The 12,647-nt window shown below is 38.3% G+C and overlaps 1 protein-coding gene across 7 annotated transcripts in view; it reads left to right on the plus strand.

Moving 5' to 3' along the window:
- The first annotated feature begins 1,035 nt into the window (after window positions 1-1,035).
- COG6 (component of oligomeric golgi complex 6) overlaps window positions 1,036-12,647 on the plus strand; it is a 130,964-nt gene continuing 119,352 nt past the window's right edge. For all 7 annotated transcript variants that reach the window (XM_049647427.1, XM_049647426.1, XM_049647424.1 and 4 more), the window contains exons 1-3: window positions 1,036-1,294; window positions 4,125-4,268; window positions 9,378-9,449. In XM_049647427.1, the coding sequence (XP_049503384.1) occupies window positions 1,037-1,294; window positions 4,125-4,268; window positions 9,378-9,449 (474 nt within the window). In that variant the 5' untranslated portion in view covers window position 1,036. The remainder of the gene's footprint in view (window positions 1,295-4,124; window positions 4,269-9,377; window positions 9,450-12,647) is intronic.

Genomic DNA, 12,647 nt, shown 5'->3' on the forward strand with positions numbered 1-12,647 from the left:
TTCATCTAAGTCCTATGTATTTCTTATTGGAGTCATAGGGACTTTACAGTCGTTTCTTTTTGCCAGTTGAGCCATTTCTTCACTTGCCGGAACCGGGGTGAGTGTCTTGGTCAGGTATACATATATGTCTATGTCTATGTCTATACATACACACACGACAACGCAAATTAGGACAAAAGCTAAATGGTTAGCGTTTCAGAAAAATACTAAACAAGAAGTTCAGAGATTTTGTTCTGATCCAATTTTTTTTTTAAGTGAGAAAAGAAATGTAAAAAACAACAATACTTGTTATCTAGACCCTCTGGGGAATTTATTTTTCATCGTATTACTCCCTCATCTGTTACTCTGCAGCCGCACTGGCTTTGGCCAATTCATGGACCGCCCCCCCCCCCCCCAATGTTTCTTCTTGTCTTTGGACCTTTGCATTTATACACTCTGGGGGGGGGGGAACGATTTCACCCCATGTTTCAGACTGTCCTTCAAATCTCAGTTTAAATGGGAACTCCTTACCAGACCTTCCTGGGTGAAGTAGGACCCTCCCTTCACTATTCTCTTTCAACTCTGCACTTCAACACCTTCAGAACACTCATCACAATCTTAACATTTAACTCCTCTGTCTCAGACATCCCCTAATGCCTACTCGAGTACCTAGCATGTAATACACCTTTAATAAATACTTTACAAAAAAAAATTCAGGTAGAATTAAATGAATTAGGTAAAAATTAAGTGAAAAAAGGTAAATTAAATGAATTTAATTACTGTAGAATTTATACGCCAGGCACGGGTGTCAAGTGTATGTTACTCAAGCTTAGCTTAGATTTTCATTGATTCAGGATTCTGAAATCCTTTTAACCGTAATCCCCAAACTTTAAACACGATTCGATTTTCAGACCGTATATACGAAACCTCCCCTCAGTCTCCCCTTCCCTAAGGGGACCCTCAGGATCTGCCCACCTACCCCTCGCTCTAACCCCGCCTCTCCAGCAGCATGGCTCAGCTGAGCAGGGCTGGCGGAGCCTTCCGGGACCCGGGGCGCATGCGCGGCAGTCCGCGCACATGCGCAGTACTCGCGCGGCCGGCGCGGGTCCTTGCCGAAAGCCTAGGGGGTCCCCTCGGAGCTGGGGGCGGGGTCTGCGACACTATGGCCGAGAGCGGTGGGGAAGTGGTAGCAGTACCCGCGTCCGCGGCTGCCAACGGCCTCAGCAATGGGGCAGGCGGGGGCCCGGCGCAGACCAACAACCCGCTGTCGCGGAAGCTGCATAAGATCCTGGAGACGCGGCTGGACAACGACAAGGTAACCGGGGCTGTCAGGGCCCGGGGTCCAGAGTCGTCCGCGGTGTTGACCCTGGCCGGGGGAGGCGTTTGTCGACACCCACTGCCTCGTGCCTCCATGCCTCCAGATCAGGCGTGGGGCGGGCAGGAAGAGGGAGGCCAAGGGCCCCTGGAAAAGCGAAAAGGTGTCTTGGGTGTCACCCCTTATTTGAAAAACCTGTCCTGGAAGACTCTGGATCCGGGTAGCCAACCGTGGAATCTCCGTACCCCGGAGGTGTTCGGGGGTCTGAGCAGGGGGAGAGCAGAGCCCCGGGCAGGCTTAGACGCCCGCCCGTGTCGGAGTAACTTACAACGCAAAGAGGGTAGGAGGGACTGGGGAACCCGGATAGGCATAATTGAGCGTTTCCACTTGACGAGTGAGAACGACTGGAGTGATTTGCAGCGCGAGAGAACTACTGCTTGCTCAGAGCTCAAACGGAATAATTTGTATCAGTTTTTGTTAGCTAAGCACTGTCTGTGATATCTGGGCTCATGCTGTTTTTCTTTGCAAGATAAACTGTCCACATCCTCTCCCGAGTAGCACCTGAAACTCCTCCGTTCAGCCCCTGACCTAGATGATGATCTCTTCTGTATCTTTGAATCTTTAGGTAAATTCGTCATGCCAGTAGACATAAAGAAAAAGTATATGTAGCAGTGAGAGAGACCTTTATAGGTAAATTTGTAGGTAACTGAAAATAAGCCGTCAATAAGAATGTGTATAAAAAATAACATTATAATATAGTAAGAAAGACGGGCTCTGGGGCCACCGCTTATTGGATACAGCCATCAAACCGAAGCACTATGATTTGAGTAAGTTCTTTAATTTCTCTAAGCTTGTTTCTCATCATTTCTAAATTGGGACTTCTGCTGGTAACTTTCTCAGGGTTGTTGTGGAGATTCACCAAGAGAGTCTGTCTGGAGTTCTCAGCACAGTGCCTGGCCCTTACTGTTTCTTATTAAATGTTCATGTTATCATACAGTTTATTAAGTGTTTAATGTGTCTGATACTGGCATGTATGATCTCATTTAATACAGCTACTATGATGTAGATAACATTATCTCTCTTTTTACCCAGGAGAAAAATAAGGTATGGAAAAAGTATAACTAGGTTAAATCATATCAAATAAATAACTGAGAAAACTGTAATTTGCACCTGTGTGTGTGGTCTTGTCCATTCATGATTTACTAACCACTTCTGAGCCAGGCCTAGGAAATTTCAAGGTTGTAGTCAAAAGAAATGGCTTCATTCTATGGTTTTCTTTCTTTTTCTTTCTTTCTTTCTTTCTTTCTTTCTTTCTTTCTTTCTTTCTTTCTCTTTATATGAAATGTATTGTTAAATTGGTTTCCATACAACACCCAGTGCTCATCCCAACAGGTGCCCTCCTCCGTGTCTGTGGTTTTTCTTCATCTTTTTCTTTTTTGTACAGTAAATCTTTGTAATGGTCTTTTAAACATAGAACTGAATTTAAATAGCTTTACTGTTTTTGTCAATCCAGCCAATATCGCACAATACCATTTTAACAGAAACACAGAAACCTGTTAGGATATATGCTAGTTCAGCTGTAGGAATTTATATCTGGAGTTAGGGTACTATTGGGTATCCTGGGCTTGGTCTTCTTTCTCCCTTCTGTCCTCTATGCAGACTGTCTCTGTAAGAGAAGTCTCTTTCTTTCATGGTTTTAAATAGCAAAAAGGGTGGTGATTCTCAAATTTCGAACCCTGTTCTTGACATCTCTGCTGAACTCCAAATTTGTAACAGTCGGTTGTTCATATGACAGCTCCAATTAGATACCTGATCGACATCATAAAAACTTAACACAGCCAGACCCTTAGTTTTTCCCCAAACTGGTTCTACTTTCCACTGTTAGTAAAGAACATCAGGTACCCACAGAAACAAAAAGTGTATAAATAGTTTTGATTCCTGTCATTGTTTTCACATCGTGCATTCAGTCCATTAACAAATCCTATAGGCGCTACCTTGAAAAAAAAATTGTTTTGAATCATCTCCCCTTCGTCTGCAATGCTACTGTCTTCTTCTAAGTCACTGTCAAATCTTGTTGGGATTATTTTAGTTTCTTCTTCTTGCCTGCTTCCTTTCTTGCCACCCCCCCCCCCCCCCCCCCCATCTGCTCTCCTCACAAAGTTGGAATAAACTTTTGAACATATAAAGCACATTATATTACTCCTTTGCCTAAAACCTCTAGTGGACTGGTTTGGTTCCCATGGATGCCTTTCCTGTCACTCAGGCCTCTGTTCCGAAGTCACCTCAAAGAGGCCTTCCTCTCTGCTGCCAGTTACTCAGTTCTCTGCCTGGAGGCTACAGGTGGTGCTTACTTCTTACATACTATATCCTTCCAGAGGTAGTTTATTCACTGGCAAATATGCATGCACCATAGTCCTTTCTCTTTTGTAACAGTTGGTATTATAACTGTTTCTATACCTTGTTGTCTCACTTACCGTATCTTGAAGTTTATATTAAGTACATAAAGAATTTTCATCTTTCCTAAAATGGATATATCATAATTTCTGTAACCAATCCTCTTTAGATGGGCACTGAGGGTATTTCCAGTCTTGACAATTCCAAACTATCCTGCTGTGAATAATCTTGTATATATGCTACAATACACAAGTAAGTAGATCCTTACTGTGTTCTGGAAGTAAGTTTACTATTCAGTACTGTGAAGGCCATCCTGTATTTTTTGATTGTTTAATGCAAACATAATTTGAAAATGATTTCATTAAAATTTGGCTTGAGATTAGGAAAACATTTGAAAATCAGTCCCAGTAATTGTCTTCTGTTATCACTTGTGTAGGAAATGTTGGAAGCTCTCAAGGCACTTTCAACCTTTTTCGTTGAAAACAGTTTGCGGACTCGAAGGAATTTACGTGGAGATATTGAACGCAGAAGTTTAGCCATCAATGAAGAGTTTGTCAACATTTTCAAGGAGGTGAAGGAAGTATGTAAATTCTTTTTGTTTTACATTTATTGAGAACTTAACTGTATGCCTGACTCTGTGCTAAATATTTTTATGAATTGGGTTGATACGTTTACTATTCATGTACCGTGTTCAAATAGAAGATTTAACTACTTACTCTCGCAGCACCTAGGTCCTTCACTTAGTGTGATTTCTGAATCTGTGACCTCCACTAATGCTGCTTCTTAAGAAGTTGTAACATTTGTTCTAGGATATTCTCTTAGAAATTTTTTTAAATGTTTATTTTTGAGAGAGAGAGAGAGACAGAATGAATGTGAGTAGGAGAGGGGCAAAGAGAGAGGGAGACACAGGATCCGAAGCAGGCTCCAGGCTCTGAGCTGTCAGCACAGAGCCTGATGCGGTGCTCAAACTCACGATCCCTGAATTCATGACCTGATCCAAAGTCGGATGCTTACCTGACTGAGCCACCCAAGTGCCCCGAAATTTTTGCTTTTTTAGCAACAACAAGAAGAAACATTTCTTTAAATGACTTTCCAGTGAAATTTTTCCTTACTGAATAAACCTCCTTGCATAACCACTTCTCCATTGGAGATTAATTAGGAGTGAGTTATTTTAGTGCATCATAAATTATGAAATTTTCAGATTAAGATCAGTTACTTCAGTGCATAAATAATTTATCGTATTTGAGTGAGCAGTCTACTCACCATGGGGTAAAAATGGATTTTACTTATTATGTTGTTATATTTATTATGCAATACTTTGTTAATTTTGTTAGTATCATGTAATTATTCTGTGTGAGGTGTATGTTATATATAATGTTAATGACTAATTAATAAACAGATTATATTTAACAGTTTAGAAAGATTTCACTAAGGCTAAAATCTGGAAGGTTGAAAGGAATGTTTGGTTAAGTGTTCATAAAAATAGAGTAGGGATGCTTGGGTGGCTCAGTCGGTTGAGCTTTTGACACTCAATTTCGGCTCAGGTCATGATCTCATGGTTTGTGAGTTCGAGCCCCACATTGGGCTCCATGCTGACAGTGTGGAGCCTGCTTGGGATTCTCTCTCTCACCCTCTTTCTCTGCCCCTCCCCTGTTCACTTGTTGTCTCTCTCAAAGTAAATAAACATTAAGCAAAAATAGAAAGAGTACTCATGAGCACATCCAGATTGTGGTCTCTAAACACTGTTTCCCACTGCAAGAGACAATGTTGCACATATCAGAAAGCAGGGAAGCTAAGACTATGGGGAAAGTGGCAGAAGAACTTTGGAGCTAAGTTAATGAGGCTTCCACTGGCCAGAGGTAGGACAGTTAGAGCATCAATAAGAATAACTGAGTGGGCTGAAACCTATCAAACATGTTTAAATGCATGGATTCATACTGATACTAAAACCCAAAAAGAGCCCTCGTTGGTTATATCTGGTGGATATAAGGGAACCAACTTATTGTGAAACCTACTAAATAAAAGGAAAGGGTCCAACATTTATCCTGTCTTTTGTTCCAACTACATAGAGTTGTTGAGGGGAAGCTGCTCTTTATAACTTTATTCTGTTGAAGAAATGAAGAGGGATTGATAGAAGATTTTGGCACTGCTGTTGAATTTATGGATCTAGTTCAAGGTTTCTCAACTTGGCACTGTTTACCTTTTGGGTCACGCAGTTGGGGTCGCACTGTTTAGGGTGTTGAACAGCATCCCTGGGCTCTAACCACTAAATTCCAGTTGTACCACTTTTTCCTTGGTTGTTCCACCCAAATATTTCTCCAGACACTGCCATATGCCACGGTGGGGGACCCAGTTGCCCCAGTTGAGCACCATCGATCTAGCCATTGGTCATCACTGGCAGCTAACCTCACAAAGAGAGAAACATCCATATCTATCACTTCTAGTAAAGGTATACAACACCATCTATGAAAAATTCTTGCCAGAAAAATGAACCAGAATACGATCAAGCTTCTAGACCTAACTGCCCGTTTATAGAAAATACTGAGGTCAGAGGAATATGTTAACACTACAAATATGCAGTCAGAAAATGCAGACTGTTGGGAACTATACAAATGAATTTCTTCAACAAATAAATTGTAAGACAAAGAGAAATAGGGAAGAGTGAGACTCTGTTGATTAAAAAAAAGAAATGAGAAGTAGCAACCAGTAGCAATTTGTGAGTCTTTGTTAGTTCCTGACTTGAAATAATTATTTAAAATTGAGACGGTTGCAGAGACTGGAATGCTGACAAGACATTTGATATTAAGAGATTATTGTTAAATATTTGGATGTGAAAGTGGCATTTTTTAAAAAGTTTATTTATTTTGAGAGAAAGAGTGTGAGTGGGAGAAGGGCAGAGAGAGGAAGACAGAGAGAATCCCAAGCAGGCTCTGCACCTGCCAGCACAGAGCCAATGCGGGGTTCAAACTCATGAACCATGAGATCATTACCTGAGCCAAAATCAAGCCCTGGACGTTCATCCGATTAAGCCACCTACGCCTCCCAAAATGGCATTTTTTAAAAAAGTCTTCTTAGAGGGGCGCCGGGGTGGCTCAGTTGGTTAAGCCTCTGACTGCGGCTCAGGTCATGATCTCAGTGTTCATGGGTTCACCTCCACATCAGGCTCTGTGCTGACTGCTCAGAGCCTGGAGCCTGCTTTAGATTCTCTATTTCCCTTTCTCTCTCTGCCCCTCCCTGCCTCGCACTCTGTCTCTCTCTGTCTTCTCTCAAAAATAAATCAACATTAAAAAAATTTTTTTTAAATCTTGGAAGTAGATATTGATATATTTATGAATGAAATGATATGACATTATGCATTCAAAATAATTCTGTTTGTGGGGGAGGGAGAAAGGGATGAAAGAAAGATAGAAAGTGGGTAGAGAGGGGGCGCCTGGGTGGCTCAGTCGGTTAAGCACCTGACTGTTGATTTCAGCTCAGGTCTTGATCTCACGGTCTGTGGGTTCTGTGTCAGGCTCCGTGCTAAGGCTGTGGAGCCTGCTTGGGATTCTCTCTCTCTCTCTCTCTCTCTCTCTCTCTCTCTCTCTCACCTCTTGTGCATACTCACACACTCTCTGTCTCTCTCAAAATAAATAAACTTAAAAAAAGAAAAGGAAAAAGAGAAAGTGTGTAGAGAGATAGATGAAACGAGTGGTTATGGGTTGGTAATTGTTGAAGGTAGGTGGTATGACATTGACATTCATATTATCTCAACTTTGAGCTATTTTTGAAAATTTTCCATAATAAAAAGTTTTTAAAAAGCTTATCATACACCAATTATATTTCACAGCCTGTAACTTTATTTAATTGGGGGAGAAAAAGTCGACTCTAAGTTCAAATACTTTATAAGTAATGTAAAGGTCATTCAATTACAGTAATCAAAACTCTGCATTTAGGTCACATATTCAGAGATGTGATTTATATTATTTGACAAATCAGATCCATTTGGTACATTATGGTGGCTAAAGTAAATATTACACGTGGTTGTTCTTGACCTAGCTGGCTGATAATGGCAGTGTTGTTCATATGAGATTACACAGATTTAAGGGAATGGTGAGATGAGTTTACTTAGGTCTCTGCTGTTGCTGATATTAATTGATATTTTGAAATCATGCTTTTTTTTATTTTTTAATTTTTATTTTTTATTTGATTTTTTTATTATTCACTTCAAAGTAGCTTAGGACTTCATTTAATAATTTGATTTATATCCTATTTATAGTGAAATGTAGGAACATTTAAAAACATTGGGTACTCTGATAGTTATATTTCATTCAAAGCACTTTATGGAGAGAAGGGAGAAAAATCTTACTTCTAGAACTTAGATTTATGCTCATATTCTGATAAGTGATTTTCTAACTGGTTCATCCTCACACTTTGTTTATAGCCTCACCTGGCTGCTTTCTTATTACTTGCCCTCTGACTGGCTTGTCCCTTCATAAAAACTGTCACGTTTCTATTTGAAGGTCTGGGCATGGTGCTGAAAGGGATTGTCTGTGGTCTGCCACTGAAACTTCCTTGTATATCTTCCTGTTAAGTGACACCCAATTGTGAAAAAGAAGATAGGAGTGCAGTATGAAGCTAAATGTGGTTTTGTGATACCATTTTTTCAAATCATATTTTTCATTGACTCAATAAAGACTAGAGAATGGTTTGGTAAAAAGTATAGAGCCTGGGAGACCTGTTGAAAAAAAATGATCAGTTCACCCAAGTGGTACCAATAGACCTGAACCAAAGTAGTAGCTCTTAGAGTAGTAAAAAAGAAACAGAGAAAACATATATATTAAGGATATAAATGACCGGACTTAGTGGCCAGTTAAATTCACATGTATCTGGAGGGGGCTAGAGATGGAAGTACAGAGGGAAAGAATGTTACTGAGAAAATTACCAGGTTTGTGGCATGATCCAATATGTGATGATGAGAGAGAGGAGGCACTATTTTTAGTTTATTGGGTTTTCATATTTGCTTGTTATTAATTAAAAGTTACAAATAATCCATTATAGAAAAGTTAGATAAGGTCAGAAATAGAACAATTGTTTATGACCCTATCACCCAGAAATAACCTTGGTCATTATTTTATTGCCTGGTTTTCCTATGTTTTTCTATATACATATATGTACTTTTCTTAAAAAATGGGGGATATTATATGCATTGTTTCATAGTACTTTTATTTTTTTTACCTTATATAGACATCCCTCCATGCCAACGAAAATACACACACACACACACACACACACACACACAAACGCACAGATTGTGCATTGTTAATAAACGCACAGATTTCCATTGTGTGTTTGGAAATGTTTCACATTTTCCATTTGTTTTAGGCAATTCTGTTGATCATCTTACATATATTGTTGCACACTTACCTGATTAATTCCTTAGGATAAATCTTAATTTTAAAATTCTGAATGACGAGGTAGTCATATTTTATTTGCTGTTTCCTATTGTCACATCTTTTAAAAAGCTTATACTAATTTCTTTTTATCTTTTCTAACATTAGATGTTATTATTTTAATTATTTCCAGTCTTAAATATGGGATCTTTTGTCATGCTCTGCCAAAAAAAAATTCGTGAGATGAAAATAAGGATTTGGCTAAGAGAATTTCTTTAATAATATATGTAGTGCTTATTGTTACTTTTTTTTCTTTTCAGGAACTTGAAAGCATAAATGAAGATGTTCAAGCAATGAGCAGTTGTTGTCAAGACATGACAAGTCGCCTACAGGTACTGTATAATGGCTGGATTTTAGCATAGTTCCTGGCTCAAAGTAAGCTTTCAGAAATTGTTAGCTAAGTCTGTCAAATATATGGATGTCTAATATATCATGCCCAATAGGAAGTTTGAATATAAATGTTATGCTTATTTTTTTTAACTATAAATGGGTTTCTTTGCATGATAATTTACTGATACTGTTCAGTTAACTCCTGAAACCTTTATATTTTGATCTAGCCAGCGTAGAGCTAACATAAACCTTTCAATCCTATAATATCCCGTAAGTCCAGCAGAAATGAGTTCATTAGTAGAAAGTCTTAGGAGTAAGTCGACACTAAAGCTATGCTCAGCAAAGACCCAGCTTAATTATGATTTATGTTCAGCACCCCCCCCCCTCCAAACACACACACACACACACACACACACACACACACACACACACACACAAAACCTCAGGAAAATATCTGTGGTTCTATGTCTGTTTATTAAAGCAGTTTCAGGGGCGCCTGGGTGGCTCAGTTGGTTGGGCATCTGACTTCCGCTCAGGTCATGATCTCACAGTCCGTGAGTTTGAGCCCCGCGTCGGGCTCTGAGCCTGCTTTGGATTCTGTGTCTCCCTCTCTCTCTGCCCCTCCCCTGCTCATTCTCTGTATCTGTCTCAAAAAAAAGAAAAAAAAAAAGTTTGAAATGTCTAGTTTGGTTGCATTACCCTCATTTATGTAATTTTGGAATACTGAATAGACTAGGATTTCCCCATGAGAGTCAGTCATGATTGTATTTACCACCTTCACATTCATATTTCACTTATACCTTTAAGATTCTCCTAGAACTGTTGAGAGCGACACTGATTCTAGGAAGAATCATTAATCTATGCATATTCCCCAAATTAATCATAAGCTACTTACATGATCTGTCTCTAGAACTAGCCAGTTTCCTGTTTCTCTAAAATTTTAGCTTTCCTAGCCTTATCTAAATTTCAGTACTCTTACTAATATATCAAATATTATTGGCATATCTATTCAATCTTTAGATCTTTATTAATTATATAGCCCTTAAATAGTCATAAAATCTTTGCTAATTGTCATTTCACATTTTTTGCAGTATTCTGTCACTTAGTATTACTTTTGTTGTTTGACGATTCTGTTTCTGTCACTTTCTCTTTATTTCCTTTTCTCATCTTCTAGCTTCCTTGATTTAATGCCTTTTCTCAAATTACACTCTATAAGGTTTTCTATACTATACTCTTGGATTTGCTTTGTAATACTAATTTTATATTTTGTGTTATACAGGATTACTCAAGTTCCTCTTTTTAGTGGTTGTATCTCATTGCCTAATTCTTATCCTCAATTATATTTTTATTCTTTTTATTATACCTATTTGTAGATGGAAAAGATCAGAGTATTTTTATCCTTCGTGCTGTTTTCAAAACAGATTATAAGTATTTTAAATCAGAGTATCCTCTTCATTTTGTCCTCGATATTTTCTTTACATCCACCAACCCTATTTTTTTCCCCTATAATGGCATGGGCCCTTCTTCCTTTCTTTCCTTTTTTATATCAGTTTTACTGAGGAAAAATTTATGTGTAGTAATAAACTGCATTCGTCTGATGTGTACAAATCGATGTGTTTGACAATTATATGCCTATGAAACAGCTACCATAATCACGGTGCAACATTTTCGTCACTTGCAAAAGATTCTCCTCTAGGCTTTTAAATTGCATGTTTAAAAATATTTTGTACTACTTGTTGTTTACATTCGATTTTGACTCTTGTATTAGCAGGGATTAGATCGGTGACTTTGGAAGTTTTCATCCATTGGCACTGATTTATTTTTTGAAATCTTAATGGTACCCACTCAGACTGTCAACTCTAGAATAAGGTTTTCAGTTTATCCATGGAGGAAAGTATTACTTTTTCATTTTAGGATGTTATACACAGGACTAATTAAATTAGCTCATATTTTAAAAAGTATTTTGGATTGGGGACATTTTAGAAGTTATTATTACAAGATACTGAAAAAATATAACCAGTAATTTTTTATATGCTGTGGCTTTTCCCTTTGTGGATTTGCTTGGATAAATTACATTTAGAGGCATATGTTTATTATTCAATGAGAAATAATCATCCTCAACGTTTAAGATAAATTGGAAATTGTTTTAGGATAATGATCTTCACTGGTATTATTAAACATTAGTTTGGGATTGTTACCACAATTTATAAATGAAGAGTCAAGAAATATGCATAATTCTTACTGCATCACATTGTAATCAAGTATCTTACGTCAGTGATTAACAGGTGGTGTTTTTTGTAAGATATGCCTTCAATTTAATAATGACTACAGCTAAAAAAAGAAGCTAGGAAGCACTTTTTGATATTGATTTTGTGTGGCATTCCTTTTTCACAAATATTAAAATGTAAACATATTTTAGAATTTTTAAAATATTTTAAATATTCTTAAATATTGTATTAGGCAGGAGTAAGGTGGCAGTGGATCCTGAAAGTAAAATGGGATTAGGAAAGATGAGGAAGAATTGGAAGAAATTAGTAGATTTAAAGAGTAATAATTTTAGAGTAGTACCATGGAAGTCATTTTGTTCGACTCCATTCCTCAAAAGTTATTGATGTGCTGAATTATCTAGGTTCAAATCTATTTTCTTAACAAATACCTACTGTTTGCTAGGCATGCGATCTGGTTGCAAGGAGCACGGACTCAGATGGAGGTGGGGCTGGGGCTCTTATTGATGGGATACCTGTATGAAGCAATAAGGCAGAAACGTTGCTGACAGTCTGAAAGATTGTAGAAGGCTTAGGCCTCTAAGAACCCAGAACTTGCAGGGGGCTGGGGTTTCCTGTGTAGATCTAATGCAGCTCTAGAAACTTAGCAGCAGAAGCTTGCTCTTTATGATCGTGTTCCAGCATGGAAATGACCCCGTATCTGCCCATATTTGCTCTGGTATCCTATCTTTAAGAGACTGACCTTCTATAATATGTGTTTGTATGCTTTATACAGTTGACCTTTGAACAATGAGGAGGTTAGGGGAGTTGACCCCCGTGCACACAGAAATCCATGCCTAGTTTTTGACTCCCCAAAACTTAACCATTAATAGCCTACTCTTGACCAGAAGCTGTTACCATACACAGTCAAAACACATTTTGTGTTTTTTATATATATATATAAATATATACTGTATTCTTACAATAAAGTAATCT

The sequence above is a fragment of the Panthera uncia genome, assembly GCF_023721935.1.
Source record: "Panthera uncia isolate 11264 chromosome A1 unlocalized genomic scaffold, Puncia_PCG_1.0 HiC_scaffold_16, whole genome shotgun sequence".
In the NCBI taxonomy this organism is placed as follows: domain Eukaryota; kingdom Metazoa; phylum Chordata; class Mammalia; order Carnivora; family Felidae; genus Panthera; species Panthera uncia.